Source organism: Callorhinus ursinus, unplaced genomic scaffold, assembly GCF_003265705.2.
Source record: "Callorhinus ursinus isolate GAN/ISIS: 27379988/994484 unplaced genomic scaffold, GSC_fseal_2.0 scaffold10, whole genome shotgun sequence".
Lineage (NCBI taxonomy): Eukaryota > Metazoa > Chordata > Mammalia > Carnivora > Otariidae > Callorhinus > Callorhinus ursinus.
In genome coordinates this window covers 12,057,336-12,085,106 of record NW_027397072.1, presented here as the reverse complement: position 1 = coordinate 12,085,106, position 27,771 = coordinate 12,057,336, and the positions used below count along the sequence as shown (strand labels likewise).

The 27,771-nt window shown below is 37.5% G+C and overlaps 1 protein-coding gene across 3 annotated transcripts in view; it reads left to right on the top strand.

Moving 5' to 3' along the window:
* Positions 1-27,771, top strand: part of NBAS (NBAS subunit of NRZ tethering complex) — a 358,882-nt gene that overhangs the window by 145,899 nt on the left and 185,212 nt on the right. For all 3 annotated transcript variants that reach the window (XM_073897011.1, XM_025867764.2, XM_073897012.1), the window contains 5 exons: positions 9,492-9,554; positions 11,625-11,747; positions 15,585-15,687; positions 19,171-19,400; positions 22,299-22,411. In XM_073897011.1, coding sequence (XP_073753112.1) covers positions 9,492-9,554; positions 11,625-11,747; positions 15,585-15,687; positions 19,171-19,400; positions 22,299-22,411 — 632 coding nt within the window. The remainder of the gene's footprint in view (positions 1-9,491; positions 9,555-11,624; positions 11,748-15,584; positions 15,688-19,170; positions 19,401-22,298; positions 22,412-27,771) is intronic.

The following is a 27,771-nucleotide window of genomic DNA, read 5'->3' as shown; positions in this document are numbered from 1 at the left end:
TACCGGTTGAGACCTGATTTGTGACCTAGGGTGTGATCAGTTCTCGAGAATGTTCCATGGGCACTAGAGAAGAATGTGTATTCCGTTGCTTTGGGATGGAATGTTCTGAATTATGTCTGTGAAGTCCATTTGGTCCAGTGTGTCATTTAAAGTCTTTATTTCCTTGTTGATCTTTTGCTTAGATGATCTGTCCATTTCAGTGAGGGGGGGTGTTAAAGTCCCCCACTATTACTGTATTGTTGTCAGTGTGTTTCTTTACTTTTGTTATTAATTGCCTTATATAATTGGCTGTTCCCATTTTAGGGGCATAGATATTTACAATTCTTAGATCTTCTTGTTGGATAGACCCTTTAAGTAGGATATAGTGTCCTTTTTCATCTCCCATTACAGTCTTTGTTTTAAAATCTAATTTGTCTGATATAAGGATTGGCACCCCAGCTTTCTTTTGGTGTCCATTAGCATGGTAAATGGTTTTCCATCCCCTCACTTTCAATCTGGGGGTGTCTTTGGGTCTAAAATGAGTCTCTTGCAGACAGCATATTGATGGGTCTTGTTTTTGAATCCAATCTGATAGCCTGTGTCTTTTGATTGGGACGTTTAGCCCATTTACATTCGGGTAACTATTGAATGATATGCATTTAGTGCCATTGTATTGCCTGTAACGTGATTGTTACTGTATATTGTCTATGTTCCTTTCTGGTCTATGCTGCTTTTAGGCTCTCTCTTTGCTTAGAGGACCCCTTTCAATATTTCTTGTAGGGCTGGTTTCGTGTTTGCAAATTCCTTTAGTTTTTGTTTGTTCTGGAAGCTTTTTATCTCTACTTCTATTTTCACTGACAGCCTAGCTGGATATAGTATTCTTGGCTGCCTATTTTTCTCTTTTAATGCTCTGAATATATCATACCAGTCCTTTCTGGCCTGCCAGGTCTCTGCGGATAGGTCTGTTGCCAATTGAATTTACTACCAGTGTAGGTTACAGATCTCTTGTCCTGAGCTGCTTTCAGGATATTCTCTTTGTCTCTGAGACTTGTAAGTTTTACTCTTAGATGTTGGGGTGTTGACCTATTTTTATTGATTTTGAGAGGGGTTCTCTGTGCTTCCTGGATTTTGATGCTTGTTTCCTTCCCCACATTAGGGAAGTTCTCTGTTATAATTTGCTCCAGTATACCTTCTGCCCCTCTCTCTCTTTCTTCTTCTTCTGGTCTCCCAGGTATTCTAATGTTTCGTCTTACGGTATCACTTATCTCTTGAATTCTGCCCACATGATCCAGTAGTTGTTTATCTCTCTTTTTCTCAGCTTCTTTATTTTCCATCATTTGGTCTTCTATATCACTGATTCTCTCTTCTGCCTCCTTTATCCTAGGAGTTAGTGCCTCCATTTTTGTTTGCAGCTCATTAATAGCCTTTTTGATTTTGAGTTGATTTGATTTTAGTTCTTTTATTTCTCCAGAAAGGGTGTCTCTAATAACTTCCATGCTTTTTTCAAGCCCAGCTAGTATCTTTAAAATTGTGATTCTGAACTCTAGGTCCGCCATCGTACTAATGTCTGTATTGAGTAGTTCCCTGGCCGACCGTACTAACTCTTGTTCTTTTTGTTTAGGTGATTTTTTCCATCTTGTCATTTTATCCAGAGGAGAACAGATGAATGAGAGAACAAAGTGGTAACAGGGTAACCACGTCCCTAGGAGATATACTCTAAACAAATCAGAAAAGACCTGAAACCAGGGAAAAAGAAAGGGAAACAAAGAAAAAACAGAAAGAAAAAAATAAAAGATAAAAACAAACAAAAACAGAACAAAACAAGAAAACAGAATATGATCAAATATGATCAGGCTTGTGCATAGATCAGTGCCACACACTAGATTTTGGGTGTATTATGGTCTGTAAGAAGAAAGTGCCTCCCAAAATTTTAAAGAAAGGAAAACTTATATAAGTAAAAATAAGGGCTGATACGATGAAGGGATGGACTATGACTGTAAAGATGAAAATTATAAAAAATTCTATAAAAGGAATTGATATGGTAAGAATTTGTTTGAGAAAAGAAAGAAGAGGATTTAAAAAAGAAAAAAAGAAAAAAGGGCAGAGAATGTGATCAGGCAGGAGACTAGAACAAAGCCATATACTAGAGATTTAGGGTATATTTTGATCTGTTAGAAGAAACTATATCTCAAAATTTTAAAGAGAGAACAACTGATTTATATATGCCAAAAATAACGGTAACTACTTTGAAGGGATAGAATATGACTCTAAAAATGAAAAATGAAAATGTTTTTTTAAAAAAGGGATTGATAAGATGTTGGTTGAAAAAGGGAAAAAGAAAAATTAAAAAAAAAGGTTAAAAAAATTAACTTTGAAAGACTGAAGAATCATGGGAAAAAAGTCATGAATTCTGTGTGCAGTATTTCCCTAGCTCTGGAGTTCTGCCGTTCTCATTGATCGGTATACTTGGTCTTGGCGGGCTGTTCTTGCTGATCATCTTGGGGAGGGGCCCGTTGTTGTGGTTCCCAAATGTCTTTGCTGGAGGCGGAACTGCTCCACCCTTGCCTGGTCCCGGCCAAGTAATCTGCTCGGGTTTGCTCTCGGGAGCTTTTGTTCCCTGCAAGCTTTCCTTACAGCTTTGGAGGATGAAGAGTGAAAATAGAGCCCTTCCAATCTCTGCCCCGGAGGAGCCAAGAATTCAGGGCAGCACTCCTCAGTGCGCTCCCAGAGAAAAGCAGTCAGTCACTCCCGACTCCCCGGTCTCCGGCCGCACTCCACGCTCACCCGGCCTGTGATCGAGCGTTTCTATCTCTGGCACCGGACTCGGTGTAGAGTCTCCAAACCTAGCAGATCCCTGCAGTGCCCTCCCGCGCCGCTCCTCCCAGGGGAGGAAAGGGAGTCTCCCCAGATCTGCCGCACGTTGGGTCCCCGTTGGAAGAGCAGTGGCCCGACTGTGCCCTGGATCACAGTTTATGGCAACCCCGAGCTGAGAGCCCACGACTCGGCTCTGTCTCTGCAGCCGGCTTCCCCACTCTGATACCTGGGAGCTCTGCCGCACTCAGGCACCCCCGGTCTTTCTGTGACCCTGAGGGTCCTGAGACCACACTGTCCCATGAGGGTTCCTCCCCCCGCTTAGCCCCTGCAGCGACGTCCCTCAGCAGAGCCGACTTCTAAAAGTTCCAATTTTGTGCTCCGCGGCTCTATCACTTGCCAGAAGCGGCCGACGGAGGCCCCCTCCCCCGCCGTCTATCCTCCCAAATATCGCCTCGGATTCACTTCTCAGCACGTCCTACCTTCCAGAAAGTGGTTGCTTTTCTGTTCAGAGAGTTGTTTTTGTTCTTTTCTTCGATCTCCTGTTGAGTTCGTAGGTGTTCAGAATGGTTTGATCCCTATCCAGCTGAATTCCTGAGACCAGACGAAATCCAGGTCTCCTACTCCCTCCGCCTTGTTTCTCTGCCCTTTAAGTTGTGTTTCTAATTGTTTTTAATATTTATGAGCTCGTGGGATTCTGTGAATTATTTGTTCTTGGCCCTTGCCAAACACAGAATAATAATTGTGTTTAAGTAGTAATGTATGCATATGCATAATTTTATTTTACTTCATTTTTTTACAGTTTTATTGAGATATAATTAACACACAGTACTGTATAAGTTTGAGGTGTTTGGCATAATGACATACATACGCATAAATATATCATGAAACGTCCACAGTTTAGTTAACATCCATCAGCATGATGAGATCTTTTACTTTCATAACAACTTTCAAATGTAACATATAGCAGTGTTTTGGTTGTTTTCAGTTGGTTTCCCAAATTGTTCCTTGACTGAACATGTTGTGCGTTATAAGTCATCACAGTGCATCAGGTCCCCTGTACTTACTTATCTTAGACTTGGAAGTTTACCCCTTTCAACCACCTTTATCTAGTTCCCACACCTCCCACTCCCACTTCTGGTAACCACAAATCCGATCTTTTTCTATGAGTTTACTTTTGTTACTGTTTTGGGGTTTTTTAGGATTCCACATAAAAGTGAGATCCTCATTTCATCATACAGTATTTGTCTTTTTTTGTCTGACTTATTTCACTTAGTATAATGCCCTCGAAGTCTGTCCATGTTGTCATAAATGGCAGGATTTCCTTCTTTTTTTTTATGGCTGAATCCTATTCCATTGTGTGTATGTAAATAGCACATTTTTGTGATTCATACATTTGATGGTCACTTAGGTTGTTTCTAGTCGTCTTGGCTACTGTGACTAATGCTGCCCCCTCTCTCTTTTCCTCCTGAGGAAATTTTTATTTTTTTGTGAAATGAATGATAGACATCACCAATTTTGTACTGCATTGTGAAATAATTGTTTCATACAGTCACTAATGGTACTGCAATCAGGTGAAAGATTGTTGTGTAAAGGATATTTGCATGGTACCAAAGTATTACCTCAGCGACTTCATTTATTTTTTTGTCATTTCAAAGGGGAAATTTAGCTTTATAAAATAGAAGTCTGACTGCCATCACATTTTATCAAGCTGCCAAATGGGCTAGCACAATCAGCATCATGTTACATGCCTCCTGCTGAGATGCCAATATGAAGTAAAGTTGTTCTGGGTTTTTTTTTGTTTTTTAAGATTTTGTTTATTTATTTGACACAGAGAGACACAGCGAGAGAGGAAACTCAAGCAGGGGGAGTGGGAGCGGGGGAAGCAGGCTTCCCATGGAGCAGGGAGCCCGATGCGGGGCTCAGTGTCAGGACCCTGGGATCATAACCAGAGCCGAAGGCAGATGCTTAAAGACTAAGCCACCCAGGCGCACCAAGTTGTTCATTGTTAATCTAATCAGTCCTTTGGGCCAAACTTCAGGTTTACAGGGAATGCAGAGAACAGGAGAACAAGTTAAATAGCACCCTGAAGGAAACAGTCAAATAAATGCAAAGTGTGAGACACTCTACAAGTCAGCTGGTCTTTTCACTTGGAAAAGTCTGTGTCATGGAGGTGCTGATCTAAAATCAAGGAGTCTGGTTGGCTCAGTCAGGAGAACATGCGACTCTTGATCTCAGGGTTGTTAGTTTGAGCCCCTCGTTGGGTGTAGAGATTACTTAAATTATAAAAAAACATTAAAAAGAATAAAATGAAGGAGTCCAAAGAAACATAATTTTCTCCTAATTTTTAACTATATAAAGTGACGTATGCACATAATGAAAGTGAGGGAATTGAAAACCTTGTAATTGATAAACAGCTGTTTGCTGCCCCACGTTCCCTGTTCTTGAATACCTGTATCCTCACAGAAAAAACTTGCATAGAGCATGTTTTTCTTCAGCTCATGTTGTGACTGCAGTTTTACATGATTATTGACTTCCTTTTGAAGTCTATGATGAAGTCTACCATCCCCCGTACCTACTTCTACCATTTTTTCAGTGTAGTTAAGGTAATTTTCATCATTTTCATCATTATGTTATGTAATTATTGTTTCTGCAGAGCTGGGTATGATTATCTTTCTTTTTTATGCAATTTTTTGTTTTTCCCAGGTTTTTTTTTTCCTTTTTTGGAAATTTCCTTTTCCTGTTTTGTTGTTTTATTTGTTTCCATTTATCCCCTTCTCTCTTCTGACGGTAATAGAAAACTTTTTTGTGGTCAGACATATCTCAGTTCCTTCCCTTTTCCCCCCATATTCTCTCCCTCTCTACCTTTTGGAACATCCTTCTTGGAATTGTCTTTTCTCTTGCTTTGAATTGTCCCATATTCTGCACAACTGCTATCCTGAGACTTGGATTTGCCTGTTTCTTGTGTTACATACTGCATTTCTGGAATTTCTTTTCTCCTTTGTTCACTTAGTTCTCTAATTTTGTTGGAACACAATCTTAATAGCTTCATGTCAAAGATTACATGGAGGCATTTTTATTTTAAGACTGTCTCATGTCAGAAAGATACCAGAATTGCCCCCCTTGAACTTGATAGAAACCTTGGCTATGTATGCAGTTCTAGGTTTGTATTCATTTTTTTCCTCGTGAGTTTTGAAGGCATTAGCCTTGTCCTCTCCTCCTACGTTTATCGAGTAGTCCTATACCATTGTAAATCACTACTTTATAGCTGGCTTTCCTTCCTTTTTGGATATTGCAGTACCTTCTCTTTATCTCTAATGTTCTGAAATATCATAAGGACGTGTTTTATTATGACATTAAATTTGTTGTGTTATTCATTTGGATAGCCTGTTCCAATCTGGAAATTCCTGCCCTTTAGAGCTTTGGGAAATTTTCTTACATTCTTTCCTTGGTAATTTTATTTGTACTCCCTTCCTTTTTCTTTCTCCATTTTTTTATACTTATTTACTGCCCCTTTTATTCTTTTTCCCACTTTTTGATCTTCTGTTAAATGATCTGGGAGTTTCTTCAGTTTTATCTTTTCATCCATCTTTTGAATTTTAAAATTTATTTTGATTTTCATATTTAAATTCTAAGAACTTTTAAAATAAGATAGCATCCTAGTCTTGTTTCAGAGATGTGCACCTACCTGTCCCTCTACTCTTGGCACTACCCACTTTCTCACCATGGTTTCTCATTTTTCATATCCTGTTGTTTGTATATCTGCCTTTTTACTGTTAGGGACTTTCGTTCATGTTGAGTGATTCTTTTTTTTTTTTTTAAGATTTTATTTATTTGTTTGACAGAGAGAGGGAGAGCACAAGCAGGGGGAACGGCAGGGAGAGGGAGAATCAGACTCCTGCTGAGCAGAGACCCTGACATGGGGCTCGATCCCAGGACCCTGAGATCATGACCTGAACTGAAGGCAGACGCTTAACCAACTGAGCCACTCAGGTGCCCTCATGTTGAGTGATTCTTGACCATTAATTTATCTCTAAGACACTAAAAAGCTGATTGGAATCCTTGAGACAAGATAAAGTGTTTGGGAGGTTGCCTCATATGTGAGCATCTAGCTTGTCCTCTTGTTTCAGTTTTGATTTTTTTGTGTAGGATAATCTTAGATTCTATTATGTTATAGAAATGTTGGGTAGTTTATAGAGCCTGATCATTTATCACCTCATCGGGGTCTCAGTACTGACCACCAAGAAGGAATCCAAGCAATTAGACTTGTTAGTGGTAAAGTTAAATGGAGATTGTAGTAGTGCTTAATACATACTTCCCTTCCTCAGTCTAGGTTTAGGGAATCTTCCTGTAGGGAAAGGTAAATCACAGAGTGCCTCAGCATGTGTTTATTACCCAGAATTACAGAGATATGACCGTAGGCTATCTCACGTCCTTAGTAAAGAGTAGCAGGAACGGCAGGTGAGCCTCTGGGAACCGTGGGTCTCTCTGAGAGCCATGGACTGTCAGTAGGCAGCAAAAGGCTGGAAAAGGGATTGTATGAACAGATTTTGTAGGAAAATGTCATTGCCCCATCATTTAGAAACCTCAACCCATTGGCTCTCAGGGTGTTAGTAGTAAAATTGCTCTCCCGAGAGGGTGGCAAGAGATGCAGAAGCTTCTCTTAATATCTGTGTCAGAGGGCAGAAGTGGTGGGGAGTTTCTTACTCAAATGGTCTTGCTGGGAAACGTGATGGTTTGTCTTTCAGCTTTGTGCCTCCTTTGTTGTCCTCGAATCAACTAGTCAAGCTCATTGATTCCCAAGTAACGTGTATAATTTTTAGGAATAAGTGTATTAGACTTTGTTTTTCAGTAAGATCAAACTAGCATAAATTTCAACTAGCGCTAATCTATTAATTTTTAAGCAGTAATTTGCCTACCATCAAGTATCAATGGAATGATGATATTAAAAGAACAATTTTTATGTAGACATTATAATTACAGAATTAATGTGTTTTTGAAGAGTGTGTAGGCTAAGAAGTGTCTCTTTTTCTTGGCTTCAGATTAATGATTTTTGATCTAACATTTTTTTTTGTAAATACAAAAATAGATTGATACTCTCTTGTTTTCCATTTCTTTATGATTATATTTCATATTTACAATTTTCTAAATAACTTATAATTTTAAATTAGCCTAGTATTAAAATATAGAGCTTCAAAATATTTTCTGTGGTTCTCTTCATGCCAAGTTCATCAATTTTACTCTGCCTGTGGTTAATTGCTCATTTTTAGTGGTTATGTGGTTATTTACCAAATGGTAAACGGTTATGTTTTTTGCCGTTTGGGAAATGAACACTTACTTAACCTTATTAATTTTTGTGTATCTTATGTAGGCAGCATATTCCACTGGCTGAAAAAAAGAGTCTTTAGTAATTATGTTTATGGATGTCAATTCACAAAGGAAAAACCCTGTATTCTTGAAAATCAGTGACAAATGTTTATTGTAGAACTACAAAATATAATTAAAACAATACTACAGTATTGTACCTTAATAGAAGGTAGCTGTGACTAGTGACCTTTTGAAGGACTTTAAATGGAACATACACTAACTTAACACTCTAGTTCAAGGCCTAAAACTTGGTTTGAAAAGATAGTATAATCTTTGTAAATTGCACTAATAAGTGACCAATAGATTTAGACCAGGAAAGATCAATAGTTTTAAAAAATAACGAGTTTTTGTGTGTGTGTGTGTGTTCAAGTTAGGACATTTTTAATTTTCTAAGTCCAGACAAAGATTTTATTTGGGCATCTTACTAATAAAACCCTGAGATCTTGCTGGGGTTCAGTTGCATCATTGGCTGGAAGGCACCCGGGAGCGTCAGGTGCATTGGTTCTCCGCTGCGAGCATTCCCTCCATAGTTGGGGCACAGAGCTGTATAGCATGGAAGGGGACTTTTATAGTAGTGTCTCAGCTTTGTGACAGATCCCTGCATTCACTTATACATGTGTTGTGTCATACTACATCTACTCTACCAGCCACATTTTCATTTAGTATATGATCCTTTGCCATGATAATGTTTCTCCTAGTCACCTGTCCACATGCTTCCTCAGAAGGGACTTGCTTTTTATCTCTACCACTTTCTAGGGATTATCTAGATAATGGCTGTGCTTCTTTTTGGTTCCTTATATTGGAGTGGGTGCAGAGGGAATGATATTATGGAAGAAGTCTTCTGAGTATATAGAATCCTAATGGAAACTTCCTAGGGGGTGTGGAAGGGATATAGACAGGCCTAGGAGCAAGCCAGTATGCAGGGCCATGCTTCCTTACCTGTTTTGTTTTATTGGTTAAAAGAACAGAACCAGATGGTGATTTTACCCTTTAACTCTTCTTTAAAAAAAAAAAAAAAAAGACTTAAAATTGATTTATAATGCTTTGTTGCCTTTTAGTGGAATTGAACCAGAAGTTCTTCAGGAAATAGTTGTCCATATAACACTAATCAGTAATAGATAATATTCTTCTAGTCCAGTATTTTTTATCTTAAGCTCTTAAGTCATGAAAGATGCTGAAGGCATTCAGGAAATAAGACCAAAATTTTGCCCAGCAGTGTAATATTGTTGTATATTAACCATAAGGGAAACATCATTTCTTTTTTTCACTTGAGTATTATGTATTATGTAAAAAGCTACTACTAAAACTTTATTTTTTTTCTCTTAATCTTTTAGTCATAAAACAGAGGTAACAAATGCTCTTCATGACATGGTAGACCAACTGGAACAAATTCTCAGGTGAGAAAAATGTTCATCTGTTGGCTCTGTGCTGATAGATGAGGTCTGTCCAAGAAACATTACTTTTCATATGTCTCATGGTCATTTGCAGTTTGACTTCCTATTTGTTTGACTCTCTTGCGAGTGAATTTTCTTAATACAAATGTACTGCTAGCTTATGGTAGAGTAGTAAGAGCCTGGATTTTGAAGACTGGTGGACCTGTGTTCAAATGTAGGCATTGCCACTGAGAAGCTGTGTGATTGAATCCCGAGTTTCCTTCTTTATAGTATCTATAACCCATGAGATAATGGAATTAATGTTAGAATAACCATTTAAAGTGCCTCCTACGCAGTAGGTACGCAAGAAATGTTAGTTCCTGCAGAAATTATTGTGTCTGTCAGCAAACAATATTTATTATACTCCTGACTTCTGTTTTTTGGGCATATTACATTTGATTGGAATCTGGATTCGATCAAACTGCACTAGAGCCTTCAAATAACTCTATAGTAATATTCTTCACTGTCAAAATGAAGCATTAAACTTTCTATCTTGGAGCCTGAAATTCCCAATTTGCCATTTAGGAAGTCAGATGTTGTATACTAGTATTTATATGTGTATATGAAGATGCTTGAGTAGTTTTTAAATATTTGTATTAAAAATGAAATTTTAGTGATAACAAATTTTTCCAACACATAATTATAAAATTACAGGTAATACCATCACTTTATAGTGATACGAATAGTAAAGTACAATAATTTGGAGTCTCCTAATTAGAAGTTTTATTCATTCAATTTAAGGGATTTGAGTATAAAAATATTTCAAGTTGTATTTAAGGAAACAGTGTTTTTGTGCCATGTATGTATGGGAGTTGAATGAAAAATTAATTGTTCACTTTCCTTGGGACCTCTGTTTCCTCTTTTTATTACCGCCTTGCTGCTTGTTACTTTGTGTCCTGAAAGCTATATGGTTGGTTTTTTTCCCCCCTTGAAAAATTCTTAGTAAATCAAGCTTTTTCTTTCTTTTCAAGCTTTGGTTATTTTAGTTTGGCTGTGTCTCTCCTTTCCCCAGTGTCCCTGAGAAGTTGAACATAGTTTGAGTAAAGCTTAGTGGATTAAGTCAATGTAGATTCATTCCTTACAAATTTGCATGATTACCTTTTTTTCCCCTAATGAAACTGAGACGAGTGATCTCAAAAAGATATGGTGAAATAGTATATTTCACGGTATGTTCCTGGGTGTAACCATGAGTGGTCCTGATGTCACATTATGCTCTTACTACTTCAAGGAAACAATTATACTCGGTCAGTTTCTGGATGATACCCATGTCTTTCCCTGTTTAGTTTAAGTTACTGACCTTTTAAAGTAAGAATTTTTATTTCTGTTCCACCTCAAAGCTACTAATCATTGAAAAATGTTTTAGCATACATGATGTCGGGTGACATGACCCATGAAACCTGTCTTCATGATGAGCTACTGAATTCTAGCCAGTCACGCTCTATAAACCCAGTAGTAGTTATTTCAAAAATGTGAGATTTGGTGAGGCCAACCATCATATATGTATGATGCTGATGATTAGGGAATGAGATATCTCAAGAAGATTCATATGGGACAAAATTTGTGACCTATTTTGTATTTTTATATAATAGATTCTGGAGGGAGATTGAGCCTTGTGATGTTTCTGTGGCTCCAACTTTAACATTGTTTATTGCCTTTCTAACAACCTTGCCTATAACAGATTACTCAGTAGGATTGCTCAGAGTTAAAGCTAAGTATTGAAATGATAGATTTGGCTTGTTTTACTGATTTGATGCTTTTAGAGTAGAGGAAAATAATAAAAAATATTTTTAGATAAAGATGTGTCATACTTTAAACAAAATGGGTTTGTAATAAAAGTGCAGGAAATAAGATTTGATATATAATTGTTAGCTTTTTTTTTTTTTTTGCTGAGAATTAATGCACTAAAATTGGGTCATTCTATATGCTACTTTTTGGTTTTAGTTCTAAACACCTAAGTGCTACTTTTATGTTCAAGACTCTTAGACTTTTTTTGTTTGGTAGCAAGACTTTAAAAAATTTCTCTCTCACTTTTAGTGTGTCGGAGCTCTTGGAGAAACATGGCCTTGAGAAACCAGTTTCGTTTGTTAAGAACACTCAGTCTAGCTCAGAAGAGGCGCGCAAGCTGATGGTCAGGTTGACCAGGCACACTGGTCGGAAGTAAGTAATGAACAAAATTAATTGATACTTTATGTGATTAAAAATAAAGTACTGTTCTTTTTATTTACTTCATTGAGTTATAACTGACCAACAATACATTCCATGTTTCAAGTGTTGAATTTGATAAGTTTTGATATATGTAGATACTCATGAAACCATCTTGCAGTCGAGGTAATAAATGTCACTCTTAAAAGCTTCTTCTTGCCCCTTTATGTGCCCCTCCCCCTCCCCCTCTTATTCCCTCTCCAGACTACCACTGATCTATATTCTGTTCCTCTATATTACTCTGTATTTCCTATAATTTTATGTAAATGGAATCATCCAGTATACACTTTTTGTTTGTTTGGCTTCTACTCAGCGTACCTATTTTGTCATTCATCCATGTTGTATCATGGATCAATAATAATTCCATTTTATTTATCGAGTAGTAGTCCCTTTTATGGATTTATCACACTTTGTTGATCTATTCACCTGTTTATGGACATTTTGGGTTGTTTTCAGTTTTGGTTTTTATAGATAAAGCTATGGATATTTGTGTACTCTAAAATATTCCTGAGATTTTTTTTTTTTATTGTAGATAGTTATTTTCTTAATTTCATTTTTGGATTGTTCATTCCTAGTGTGTAGAAATGTTGATATATATATATATATAGATAGATAGATAGATACATCTTTGATTTTGGTATATGTTGAGCTTGTGTCCTCCAACCTTGCTAGATTTCTGTATTAGTTCCAGTAGAGTTTTTTTTTGGGGGGGGGGATATTCCATAGGATTTTCTGTATACAGTGTCATGTCGTTGCAAATAGAGACAGCTCTACTTCCCAAGCCCTACTAGAGCTAAACATACACCAGCTAGATGGCTCTGGGAATCCTGAGCCCAGTCAACAGTAGTAAACTGCTTATGGAATGCAACTAGTAGTGGCTTGCTCAAGGAACTCTCCTTCCTAAGAAATTCCCTGGCATTTTGTATCTGCCTCTCCCTATCTGTCTTTTTCAACAGTGTGCTATAATTATTGATGTCTGTTCCTTATGTTCCTTTTGAGATTATAAGCTTCTCCAGGACAAGTGTTATAGTTCCCATACATCTAATATGGGACCATATATACCAATGGCCCTCTCTCAATAATTATTAAATTAATAATTTAAAAGGTTTTGTCAACTCTTAAGATTTTTTTTACAACTAGAAACAAATGGTCGATATTTCTGATCATGCTGACTCTACTCTAGAACCTACTCTTCAAGAAAGCCTTGCTGTTACAGCTAGATTACTTCCTGTGTTTTCCTTGAATTCCTCAAATACTTCTGAAGCCTTTGAAGTTAATCTCTGCTCATGGTGTTCTACTCTGAATATGTAAGAGAATATGGCCTCTTTTTTTCAAACTAGTTAATTTGAAGTAAATCTTAATTATTTCATATATGCTACCATGGCTTGGCCTTAGCATCTATGGAATATTCTTATGGATATTCTAAATGGTAGGAGATTTAATTGAATCTGTGCAAACCAAGTTTTACCATCATGAGTGCAAAACTGTTTCTCCTTGGAAAATATACCTCTGTTCCAAGGTTGTAACTAATACATCATGTTTATATTTAGGGATCTCTCTGTTAATTTGCAACTCTCTAGTATAGTGCCTGCAGGTTCTACTCTTGGTTCCTATTTACTGAATGTATTCTGAAAAGGCCATTGTAAATCATGTCTTATAATTTATTTTAATTAGAACCTGTACTTATGGCTAGCCATGTGTGAGAAAACATTAATACCATCTGTCCCAGTATTGATGGCTTCCAGAAGAACAGCTGGGCTATGAGAATTTGAATTCAGCTAGACAATGCCTAGGTTTGATTTTATCCAGCTGGTGCAAGATGGACACTCACTGCATCAAACATTTTGCAACTTACCTGCAAGCCACATCTGAAAGAACCCTCCAGTTCTTTGAAGTTCACCCGAAGAGTTCGCATATCAAGGTCTAACTTATGGACACACTTCAGGGATTGTCCTGGAAGACATGAAAATATGTCAGTTTGTTTTTTCTGTTTGTATGCTGAGGAAAAAATGTATTCTCTTATGCTTTATTGCATAAAGATAGAAGTAATTATTCATTTTGTGTAATATAAAATACTATAAGTAAATGAAGCATATGCTTATTAAAAATTTTAGGTGAAAAAGTTCCTGAAGACCAGAAATTTTGTAGGAATGATCTCAAATACATGCTTTTCCCTTGGCAATACTATTATATGCCTATAGTCTATTTGCCCTGTTTTTAATGCATAAAAAAGGGAAAGGTACATGGGAAAGAAACATCCAGTTGTTATTTGACAGTTGGTATTTGACAAGCACAAAACAAAATAAAATATGCTCTTTCAAAGAGTGATGTTCAGGATTATGTAGAACGTCAAGATTAGCAAGTAAACATAAATAATGATTCCAAATTCATAGATAGTCAACAAAGGTGAACTTTTGGGGGAAGCAGAGAGAATTACAGCACTTTCTCCCTTCTGCTAAACAATATTAGTAATCATCTATGTAACTATAGAAACCAAAGAAATGTGTTTGTAACTTTCAGATTCGTTCATTAACATTTATTGAATACTATTTTATACCAGAAAAATGGGAGGAGTGTCTTTTCATACATTCTAGTTTTAGTTAATCCTCGCAATGTACAAAAAGGGAATCTAGCTCAGAGAAATTAAGAGACATATTCAGAGCTGTACAGGTAATTGAGCTTGTTTTTATACTTAGAAACATCTTGCTTCAATGCCTGTGCTTTATCAGAGTTAATCTCCTCCATTTCTTACCACTCTCCAAGATGGGCTTTAAGTGAGGAAACCGAAATTCAGGAACATTAAGTGTTCATGATCATGCAGCTAATATGTGTCTGTCAGTGAATTTGTTAACAACACCCTTTCCCGGCTGCAGGAGAATCTGAACCATTAATCCTCTAACTCTGTAACGGATCCCAACATAAAATGCTATTTGATCAACAAGACTGTGTATGCCTCATTGGTTGTGTAAACCTGATCCCTGGTTGGTAAATTGCTTCTGACCCGGAGGAACTGGAAATGAACTGGAAAACCTGATAGGGGCTTTATGCTTTGGGCTTTCCTGAGTGTGGTCACTGGCATGTCTTTGAGGAGACCCTGAGAACTGTGCCTATGGAATTGTTACAAATGATATTGGTTCTTGGGGGGGGCATGAAACTCCTTCCTGAATTAGATGGGGCAGCTTTTGCCACTCCCCTATAGGACTGTCTTCTTGGGCTGTCTCATGGGATGAACAGAACCCCTGCGGCACTTGGTCAGTCGCCCTGCGGACTATTGCAAGGACTCCTGTTGAGGAGAGCCACTAGTGCTGTCCTGCTGATGAGCTGGGGTCCCCAGCCTCTCGACTGATGTCAGGGGTGGCCTCTAGTTGCCTTCCAGGTCTGCACGTGTGGTTGGAGTTAAGAAGATCCCCTGTGGGGATTGCAGTGTGATAAAGATGGATTTTAAACCAGTTCTTCTGTCTCCGAGTGCTTTTTCTGCTAGATCACAGCTGCTTTATCTTACTGTGCTTTATTTTATCTTGGAAACTCACACTTGGTTTACCTTTGCTATTATCGCTGTTATGCTCTTCTAGTTCTGTGTGCCGAGGTGGCTCAGGCAGCATCTCTAGCATTGATACAGAGCCCTTCAACTTTTCCCTCTGATCGATGTTTTTTCCTGGAAATTCAAATGAGATTCTTCCTATTGATCATTTGGGAGCTGTGTGGCGTATAGAATGGTGATACCATTTTTTTTTTTTTTTTTTGGTCAATCGAAGAGTGATTTCATGAATTATTTTCTTTTCTTCCCACCAGGCAGCCTCCTGTCAGTGAGTCTCATTGGAGAATGTTGCTGCAAGACATGTTAACTATGCAGCAGAATGTTTACACCTGTCTGGATTCTCATGCTTGCTATGAGGTAACTCGATGCATGGAAGTTACTCGCTTTTAATTTGGAAAGTTTGGCTGTTGCAGTGTGTTTCCTGGACACAGAGGTGGTGACCATAAGCCTCACTTATACGTAATGCTATTGAGTCATAGCAGTGAATCCAGTAGAGTAGTGCTTTCTAAGTTGAGCACTTGCATATCTCACCTCCTGTCTCCCCACCCCCCGCCCCAATCTTCGTTCACTGCAGCCGCAGTGGTTTAGCAAGCTGATCCTCAGCTAGGAAACAGACTCCTGGACTCCTCTCACTACCATGGTCTTGGTGGTCACTACTGCCTATTTGATTGATGTAGCTGGGAAAAGTCTTTCAAATCTGTCCTATCTCTGCTAAATTGCAATTCCTCCTAACTTGTCTCCCTGCTTCCATATTTCCAATCTACACTGATTCAGAGCATTCTCTAAAACACCTTTTCATAACACTCCCCTTCTTAAATTTTCTGCTTGTTACGTGTCTGTATCAGAAAGTAACCATACTTCTTAGCGTGGCATAGAAGGCCACAGCAGATCGAGCTTCCCTGTCCACTCTCCCCTGTGCCACTCTGTAAGTACAGGGGACACAGTATCCCCCCTGCTCCACCCTGTCCACCAGATCTGCCCTGACTCTCCACGTACCGTGCTGCTTCATGTCCCGTGACTCCACCTGCATTGTTCCCTGTGCTTGGATCTAGTTCTCTTTCCTTGATCTGAAAATTCCTGGTAATTTTCAGCACTCACTTCAGTAATTATGCCCTCCAGGATGCCTGCCTTTGTCCTTTCATGTAACTTGTCTCTGTTATAGTCTTTCTTTCAAATGCAGTAACTGGTTTCCATGTGTGATTTTTCCCTTTGGTCATGAGCCCCTTGGTAGGCATTATCATATTCATGTTCAGCCTCCTAGCCCCCGGTGTATGTTGTAATGTCCAGAACACAAAGGATACTTAAGAAATGGCTGCTAATTGATGGAGGAGTGTAACCCAGGGGGATTTAATTAATATTTTTGGAAGGTATGTGTCTTAACCAAATTACTCCTAGCTCATCTGGAGAAATTATCCAACTAACCCATTTTTAATGAGATATAATTTAAAAGCAGATTTCCATTTTGAGTTTTTCTGTCAATAAGCCAAACATGAAATTCTATAGGATATTTCTTTTGTTGCTCTGCTCTGACATCACCAAGTGTGACCCCTTGATAAAATGAGTTTAAAAAATAGGTCTCTATTTTGTGAAATTGGTTGGTATTTTTATTCAAGGTGATTTTAACAAAAGAGTGCTAATATAGACTGTTGAGAAATGGTTTTATATTTGGACTTCAGGTTTTAATGAATGAGTGTGAAGTTTACATTGATGATTATAGTCTCAGACCATGTACATACAACTGCCAGTAGCTTCCCCTTTTGTGTCTAAAGTGAAACTTGAATTCCAATTCCAGGAGGACATCTGTATTCACATGGGCTCCAAAGCTTAACCATCATTTATATGTCTGCAGTAGTATTTTTAAGTTGGAATGGTATTATTTTGCTATTTTCCTGTTTCTGATTCTGATTGGAAAATTGGCATAAATATATTACACTTGAACTAGCTCATAACAACTTGACATATTAAATTGTTTTTGTTACATCTTAACACCTTTTTATTAGGCTTTGATATTTTAATGACTTCTGGCCATTAGCCTCTCTCCTTTGAGAAAACATTTGAAAGCATATCATAACAGCTTGAAATGGTTCTAGAGGAAGGTAATATGGATTTGGCAAACTTACTTTTTTTTTCAAACTTACATTTTAAATATTACATTTTAAATATCATTTTAGTAACTTTTAAGTTATGCTATGTTGTTTTACTGACTTTTGGCTATTAGGGGTTGCTATCTTGGAAAATGATTTGAAAGCTCAGTGGCATAATTTTGAGAAAGTTAAAGGTTTCGTTACAGCATGTAGAGCAGAAATCTATATTTTTCATTTTAGCAAAAACTTAAATTTTAGAGTGAGTGACTTGTATTTCTCAATACTGGGCATTAACTATGGCTTACTTGAATAAACGAAAGGAATAGAGAAACTGTCATATCTAAGTCATTTGGGTCACTTGGACTAAGCCATTTTCACCTGTCAGACATAAATGAATAGGGTTGCTCATTAGTAATTTGCTTTCTGTCGCAATAGGTATTTGTAGCAGATCACTTGTAGATTATTAGTAAATTTTAGTCTCATCATAGTCATTTTAATAAAGGCCTAAGAATAACTACCTTCCCCAGAAGCCTAGAAAGTAGTGAAAATAGAGGATCCTATGAAAACTGGGTAGTCTTAATTATAAGAAGATTCTTGATTCTTCATGAAATCTGCTTTTCATCTCTTGCTTCTATTTCTGTGCTATCCTCATCCAGCAGAGGCCTAATAGGGGTGAACATTTTTGGGGAAGTTCTTACACTAATTACATGTTGACATTATTAGTGTATATTTAAAGATCTCTTTGTTTAAGACTTTTCTAGACTAAGTAATAAGTAAATATTCTCAATTATACAATAAATTTTATGTTAATTGATGCTACTGGTTGCCAGTAGAATACAATGATATTTGCACGAATCCCTTCCATCAGTGGCTCTTGTCGTATTTAAATAGTTTTTAGTCTGCAGATTGGAAAAAAAATCAATGTTACATTTATAGCTTGGCTGTTTAGTCTGTAAGACTGAATTCAGATGCTTTAAGCAGTTAGAAATTTTATGTGTCGTATTCAAAGATTTTCTTTAAAAAATTCAGTGGTTATAGTTTAAGCAGAGTGGACCCTATTGAGTATGGGACAGTATGTCTAAGGAATCCTGTTTTTAATTAGTATGAATTTCAGATAGTTTACTCAGACATTCCTTGTAACACATTAAGATACAGTTGATCCTTGAACAACATGGGTGCGAACCACATAGGTCTGCTTATATGTGGGTTTGTTTGTTTGTTTGTTTGTTTTGGTAAGTACAATATTAAATGTATTTTCTCTTCTTTATGATTTTAGTATTTTCTCCAGCTTACCTTATTGTAAGAATACAGTTATAGAATACAGTAAATACAAAATAATGTGTTAATTGCCTGTCCATATTATTGGTGAGGCTTCTGGTCAACAGTGCATTATTAGTAGTTAAGTTTTGGGGGAGTCAAAAGTTATAATGGGGAGTTTTGACTGCATGTGAGTTCAGCACCCCTAACTCCTGTGCTGTTCAAGGGTCAACTGTATTAGGCTTCATATTGGTTTGTTCCGTTAAGTTACTTCTTCTTCCTAAAAGATGAATTTGGTTATTGAGGTGAAATTCACATAACATAAAATTAACCACTTACAGTGTACTTCATTGTCATTTAGTGCATTTACAGGGTCGTGCACCTGCTACCTGTAGGATGGATGTATTTTTAATTTATTTCATTTGGATATCAGAGTCTTCATTTTGTTGAGAACTGAATCTGCCCTCTTTAACTAATTAAAGTTTCTTCTTTTCCCCAGATATTTACAGAAAGCCTTTTGTGTTCCAGTCGCCTTGAAAATATCCACTTAGCTGGGCAGATGATGCACTGCAGCGCCTGTTCAATAAACCCACCAGCTAGTGTAGCCCATAAAGGGAAAACCCAGTACAGGGTCAGTTATGAAAGAAGTATTGACTTGGTTTTGGCTGCCAGCAGAGAGTACTTTAATTCGTCTACCAACCTCACTGATAGCTGCATGGATCTGGCCAGGTGGAGTAATTCTGTATTCTTCCAGAAGAGGGAGGGGACAAGTCAGAATACACAAATTCCATTGTTGGTTTTAGTCTTTCCTTTACAAAATATATTGCCACCAGTACAGATTGACTATTACTGTATGGGGCACAGTTATTTATTGCTTGAATACAGAAAGATAATTACATCATGAATATTCATCAACTTTCCCGTGACCCCTGTTCTCCAGCATGCTTTCCCAGTCTTTCTTGCTGATTATCTGTAAGATTGTACATTGTTTCTGTTATGAAGGATTCATGAGCTAGCCTGCAAATTCAAGTTCTGGGAATTTGTAGCACATTGAGGCAATGGCTGTATGCTTTACATGACTTGTGCTCTGTTTAGGGAGGAGGGACCTGATTAGATGATAAAGATTTGAAATCCCTTTCAGGTGGAAATTTCTGGACTGTGAATTCAGTTTCTCTCTTGGCCTGTTGTACTGGAAATTTAGTGTTGATCTTTTTATTATTGATTTTTTTTTTTAAAGATTTATTTGTTTGAGAGAGTGTGTGTGCAAGTGTGTGTGTGGAGAGAGAGAGAGAGAGAGAGAGAGAGAGAGAGAGAGATAGATTGCGAATCCTTAAGCAGACTCCCTGCTGAGCATAGAGCCTGATGCTGGGCTTGATCCCATGACCCTGAAATCATGACCTGAGCCTAAACCAAGAGTTGGATGCTCGACTGACTGAGTCACCCAGGCGCCTCTTCTGACTATTGGTTCTTATGAGCTTTTTGTGCATAAAGGACATTGCCCTTTTCCTCTCTCACATGTTTTAACCATGTTGTCAAGTTTTTATATGATTTATCTTTCAAATTGCTTTTCAAAATCTTTAAAGATTTTAATTGTTATTTTCTTTTATAATGTCTGTCTTGTGTGTCATCCTTTGAAAGACCTATAATTCCCAAGACCGTTATAATAGTTTTTCATACTGTTTTTTATTACTTTGATAGTGATATTTTCACATTGAAATTTTAGGCTCATTTGGGATTTATTTTGATATAGTGATTGTTTTAGCTATTTAGATTTATTTTTCCCCCTGAATGACTAGCAGCTAAAAGCTTAAAGGAAACTTTTTTCCCCAGTGGTATCTTATTACAGAGAGAGCCATGTTTTCTCAAACCATGCTATTGAACTTGACAGAGTTGTTAAAAATAGTAAATTTTTTTTTCTTCTCTCCTAAGGGATTGTATTTCTATTTCAGATGATGAAAATATCAAACAGAATAGCTTTTGAAACTGGGAGTTGTGTTTGACCTAAATCTTTTCGGCAGGTGTTCTCACAGATCATTTTTAAATCTACACTTCCAGTGTTTCCCTTTTTCTCCCACAAGGACACACCTTAATTTGGAAAAGATGTTGTATGTGTATAAGGTGACACCAGACATGATGATCTGTGAGCCTGGATATATTTAGATATTCACAGTTATATTTAATATAGAAAATAGCCCATACATTCTTACTGATTAAATTATTATGAACTAGTTTTTTTAATTGAGGAAGTAATACATTCACAAGATAAAAATATTCAACAATACAAAAAAGGATATGTATTTACAATAATTCTCTTTTCATTCCCGTTCCCCTAACTTTATCCCTCAGCTATCTTTTTAAATCATTTTCCTGTGAATCCTTCCAAAATACTTTCTTGAACGTTACCCTCTTCTTTCCTAAGGCATAGGTGAGTGCTTACTACTTCTACACACCTTTCTGGATCTCATTATTTTCACTTACGATCTATACTGAAGGTTTTTTCGTGAGGGCATCTAGGCTTGATCTATTCTTCTTTTGATGGTTGTAGAATATTCCATCGTTTGACTTTCTAGAATTTATTTAATTCATGATAAAAATTCATTCTGTTGTATTTTGAAAACACTGTGGTAGTGAACATCCCTAATTATGTGTGGGTATGTGGGCATGTGCGAGCCTATCTGTAGTACAAATTGCTAGAACTCGGAATTCGTGAGTTTGAAGGTAACGCAGTAGAATTTTAGTAGATACCGCACGTGGGCTCTGTCCCTTGTTACACTTGAATCAGCAGTGTATGTTAGGGCTCATCTCGTTTAAATTTTACAATTTTGCAAGTAAGGTAGGCTCAGATCCATCACTGAGTCATACAGATGCATCCTGGGGCTGAGGGACCTTCATCGGACGATACATGATTTTAGCACCATTAGCCCTTCCTGGCCTGATCTCTGCCTCTTTGTAGTCCTGTGTCCCAGTGTTCCTCCACATGCACCTTTCAGAAAGTAAGTTTGTTAATGAAAAGATTTCTTAAGTACACTTTGTCTGGATTTTTTAAAATGTGCTTAAAATACTCCATAGGTGTCACAGATTCTTATTAGTAAAGTCACTTTCTCCTGTGTTCATCTCAGCACTGCATTACCAACGGACTCTTTCCTTATGATCAGAAAAATGTCCTTTGTGCAGTGTCTCATCTTATTCGTGTTTCCTTTGGGAATCGAAGTTGTCACTGAAACGAGATGTCTGCTTTCCCTGAAGAATAACTGGAAATTTTCTGAATTCTGTCTCTCTTTTTAAACCTTCCCTGTATGATTATTACCTCTGAAGGCAGAGTTAACATATTTTGCTTTGTAATGTGATACCATTCCCTACTATCGGTACAACCTTGCACAGATCACTACACCTCTCTGAGCTTTGATTTTGGCTCCTTAGGAAACAGGTGATGCTATTTGCCTATCATACAGGCTTGCTATGAGGATTCAGTAAGATAGCAGAAAGCATCTAGCAGGATACCTGGAATGTAGGAGGCTTTTGATAAATATGTGTTGGATCTCATGTTGTTGAATACAGAAAGGCAACTTAGCCAAACATATGTTACTTCTTTTTTTTTTTATTTAAAGCTGATCTTATTTCCCCTAGGTGCTGCTTACAGCTGATAACTGATAGGCCAGCTGCCATTCAGGAGGAGCTAGATCTTATCCAAGCCCTTGGATGTCTTGAAGAATTTGGGGTAAAGATCCTGCCTTTGCAAGGTGAGTTTCTATTTAACGTTGCATTATTAACTTAGTATTAACTTACTTTGCATTGAATCAACTAGCGTAGTTCCTTGGTAGTTTTTTGAATTAAAGAGTACCTTTGGTCATTTAATCCATTAGCAGTAGATCTGACCCTCTGACCCATTTTTCAAAGGAAACCTTTAGTAGAAACCCAAAGAAAAAATAAAGCTGACATTTTATCATAAATTTATTTTGTAAGTTCTCAGTTATGTCATTAAAAGAAATAATATCAGTAAATTTTACTGGATAAAACCAAATGGGGGATTGTGGATTAGAGTTTCGGATCTCCATCAGTTTTGATGTACAGTTTTTTTCTGTATTTTGTTTCAGTTGCGTAGATTTAGAAATAGCTGTACGTATTGATAACAGTTTATTTTTTTATGCTTACTACAGAATATTCTTTAATTATGTGATACTATTTTATTAAAAGGAATGACAGGAATTTCTTGTTTAGAGTTTAATTACTAAGGATATCTTAACATTGCTCAAGTTCTTCTAACTAAGTATACAAGTCCAGTAAGTACCACCTCAAACAAGCATGCCGATATGCAGTCACGTGTCATTATCTACTTTGTGCTGTGAGGACAGTGTGTGTCTCCCAGTGTCCTGAACCTTACCTCACAAGTGGGTGGTAGACTTCCTGTTGCCCCGAACTCTGGACCTCCGTGCCCTAAATGAAGCGGGTAGCTTGGTTATTAGCAGTATGCTTGGTGCCTTCCACATAATCTCTTTTCTTCACTCTTAACCCGGGGAATGTTTGGAATTGGGAGTAGGGCAGGTGTAGTCAACTTCTTTCCATCTCTGGTTTTTGATAAATTTTCACTAGAATTGTCTCTCTTCTTCCTCTTCCTCCTCCTACTCTTCTTCTTCTTCTTCTTCTTTTTTTTAACTCCTGGTACCTTTGGACAATGGGGTCCTGTTACAGGTTTCTCGGTGTCTTTGTCCTGTGTTTTTGAGGGTTTTGAGTCAGATGGATCTTAGGAGATAAAAGTCATTAGACACATTCTCATGTTTTCATGTGGGTTTTCACTGTAGTTTTACTAAAAATTAAAGCTCTGCTTGTCGGATAAATTTATTAGACTTGAACAAGGTAGTATTACTGTTACCTTGAATATCATTGTTTGGAAATAATTTCTTCATGATTATACATATCTCGTAGCATCTTAAACAAGTATATATAAGGAGATTGTCAAATTACTGGAAAATTCTATTTCATAATATCATTCCTGTAATTTTTGAGCCCAAAGCTTTTTAAAGTTGTGAAGATTAGTTAGAGATACTAAAAATATTTTCATTTTTTTCTCAAATGCCTTAAATCATGAACTGCCTCCCCTGAAACACATTTTCAATTAAGCGTTCAGTGGTGGGGGAGTCCAGAGCACTATGAAACTTGCCCTTTTTGTATCTCTTCTAAGGCCAAGTTATTATAGCTTTGACTCTGTGTATATGTGTGTATTTTAGCTACTTATTTAATCCAGGCAAATTAATGTAATACAACAAAACCTTTTCTTGCAGTCCCGCAAATGCTAAGGAATTATTTCAATTGACTTGAAATAATAAATAGAGCTTTAATTTTCTGTGGTGCCCAGTTAGCAGTATTTTTGCTGACAGTATTTGCACATCATCTGATGAGTTTGAAAATCTGCAACCAAACCTGCTATCCTGCTCTTACTTCTGAGAAATTTCCTGACTGAAGTGTGTTTTAAGAAGGACATTTGCTTTCATGTCTTGACAGCTCTCCAGTTTGATATATTGATTTGGAGTTTCCTATTAGAATGAATGTCAGAAAATCTTCTAGGAGGGAGATGGGATATTGCCTTTGTATCCTGTTTATTGTGTTTATGCCGCAGGTACAATTTAGGTGTAAGCTGCTTTTGTATTCATCAGGAATACTGGACAAAGTAACTGGATATTTAAACATTTATAGTCCAGGTATTTTTATAGCATACATTGTTCATTTTGTCACTTTGCTTTGTTTTAAAGCCTCCTTTGCTTACACTTCAGGAGTTGCTACTAGTCACCAAGGAAAGGCTAGCTAGTAGCCACTAGCTATTAACTTCTATTAAGGAGTTAATAGAAAACAAGAACAGAATTATGCAAAAATGGTTCCTTATGTTTGAGTCTCCTAAGAGGTGTTTGTGTGTGTGTGTGCATGTGTGTGCTTTCCCCATAATTTGGATGTTTGTGTTTTGTGTAAATAAATTATTCTTGCTATTCACATGAGCAGATTCAGGGTGTTTCGGTTGTCCCCCATGTTCTTTCTGTAATAGGGTAAATCAGTTTTTCAGCCCCCCAGCATGGCAGGTAAAGCCAGCCTGGAGCCACTTACTGCTGAGTAACTGGACAAGTATCTGACCTTGCTTTCTCTTTAAGTTTTCTCATCTACAAAATGGGCATACTAAGAAGCACTGTCTATAATTGCTTAGAAAGGTTAAGGCCATGTGTGCACGGTGCTTGGGACTTTGCGAGAGCTCTCGTCATCTGCTGTCATTTTGTTACTTCTCACGGAGCTCCTAGTTTCTGCCTGGTTGTGGGGTTAGTCTCTTACCTGCTTGCTCCTAGTTTCTGCCTGGCGGTGGGGTCAGAGTCTTACCTGCTTGCTCATTCTTCCTCTCTTCGTTCTCCGCTTTCCTTCCACCCAAAAACCGCTGAGTTAGCTTCTTACCCTGTTCCAGAAACCGAAATGATAAAAGGAATAAGGTGCACTTCCTGACTTGGAAGGACGAGTCACACTAGTGTCATGTATGAGTTTAAATTCTGATCCAGCCACTTTGAGCTGTGTGCCCTGTGGCATCTTCATGTTTTTGAGCTTCACCTTCCTCAGATGGAGGCAATCATAAAAGATTCTCTAGAAGGACCTGAAAGTTAAATTTGAAACATTGAGAATTTTTACATGAGAGGCTGCTGTACTTCATAAGCATTTCTGTGAATAGGTCAGTAGCCATAGTAATAGTAATAACTAACATTTATTGAGTGATTTTTATGTTCTCAGTATATTTATAGGTATTCATGCATTCTCAAAAATACCTTATGAAGCAGTAACTATTATTGTTTCCAATTTCCAGATGATGAAATCAAAGTTCAGGGGGTTAAATAGCTTGCTTAAGGTCACACAGAGGTGGACCTAGAATTCAAACCTACATTTGTAAACGGTACACCATTCTCTACTGATGAAGCAGCGTGAAAGTAAAAGATTCGAGAAGGAAACTTGGGTGTTCTCACTCATGAGCTAAGTGACTGCTGCATATTGTCACCTTCTTCACCTGTACAATTCAGATTTGTGCTTCAGTGTCACAAGTAACTGCCTATGTTGTTGTGTGCCTTTTATGCTGTTCACGAATGACCGAAATTGATATTTTGCATCTGTGGTTTACTGGGCATGATTCACTGTCTGTGTCTCATATAAGGTGGTGATGAGAGTGTTTGGCATGTGTGTAGCTGATCAGCACATACTTCTTTATGCATTTACATGTGTGTGTCTGTGTGCATTATAGTTTTTTTAAAATTTATTTTTTAAATTTAATTTTATTATGTTAATCACCATACATTACATCATTAGTTTTTGATGTAGTGTTCCTTGATTCATTGTTTTCGTATAACACCCAGTGCTCCATTCAATACGTGCCCTCCTTAATACCCATCACCAGGCTAACTCATCCCCTGCCCCTCCCCTCTAGAACCCTCAGTTTGTTTCTCTAGAGTCCATAGTCTCTCATGGTTCATTTCCCCCTCCGATTCCCCCTGCTTCATTTTTCCCTTCCTACTATCTTTTTTTTTTTTAACATATAATGTATTATTTGTTTCAGATTTTTTTTTAAACACTGGATATATACTTGTGAGATCCACAGGAAAATAAGAGATCTCCAATTGTTAAAAGATGCATACATGCATATCCATATTATTAGTTCCATTTGAAAAGGAATTTTAGGTGTCGAAGACTCCTTTCCTTCATAGAAATATAATAATATCTAAGGCTTGAATTTACCTAACTGAGAAATCACATTTTGAAATATAATTTAGCATGTCCTGCTGTAAGCAGTAAAAGAGAATTGGTATAATGATTGTCCAGAGGCTCAAAACATAGATAAATAAAGTAAAAAGACATTTGAACATGGCAACTGCACTCTGTTAGAGTCCCACTCTCCAAATTTACTTAATGTACTTGAAATATTAGTAGTTACGGCTTGCTTAGGGCAAGAATCAGACAAAGAACCAAACTTGGAACTTCAGAGAAAATGAGGATCCATTGCTATGTATGGTTTCAGTTTTCTACTTTGATTTTATGGAGCTAGAAAAAGAATGGTGACAGTAAGGAAATCCACTTACTAGAATTATTAAAACTAGAGTTTCTCTGAGAGCACCAGCATTCATCAAATACAGCTATAAAAGCCTCTGTGAAAACCTCAGGTTTTTACATCTATGTGGGGTAATGATGGGGTCTATGATGGGTGTTGTTTTGAAAATCCAATTAGAAACATGTAGAAAGTACCTTTCTCATAGTAATTGAATCTGGAATATTGAAGTAGTAATACACATTTTCTTAAAATACACACAAGGAGAAAACCCCGTAAAACAGCAGATATTGAATGAAAAAAACCCATTTTTTTGATTGGGAAAAGTTTGAAGTATTCTATATCAGTTAATTTTTGCTAGGCTGTGCTTTGTAGGAATCTCAAAAGCCTCAGTGACACGTGATAGCAAGTTGCTCTCTTGCTCCCAGGCATTTCTGCAGCACCTCATGGGATGGCATTCTCTTGGGAGGCGTGAAGGTCAGTAATGGGATCCCATGGTGACTCTTACGAAACATTGGCTCAGAGGTGGCACGTGTCACTTCCACTCACATTTCATTGCCCAGGAAATCACCCTGCTGAGCCCAGTGTTAGTCGGGTGGGTATTTGGGGTATGAATAAGTGCAGTGAATGCTGGGAACAATAACACAGTGTAGCAAAGTTAGACTCAAATGTCGATGTTGGCTGTCATGATGGTAAGCTAAGTAATTGAAGTCGGCATGTACTTTACGTTTTATAGTAAAGCCTCAAAAGATGACTGTACTGGCAGATGTATAAGTAGCCATCTTAAAGTAACCCAATGCACACTGAAGCGTTTAGGAGCAAAGGACAGGGTATATGCAACTTAGTCTCAAATAGTTCAGAAAAACAGACGTGTTTGTGTGTGCACATGGACTTGTGTGTGTGTGGGTTGTATGTGCACGTGGACTTGTGTGTGTGTGGGTTGTATGTGCACGTGGACTTGTGTTTGGGGGGTTGTGTGTGCACGTGGACTTGTGTGTGGGGGGTTGTGTGTGCACGTGGACTTGTGTGTGGGGGGTTGTGTGT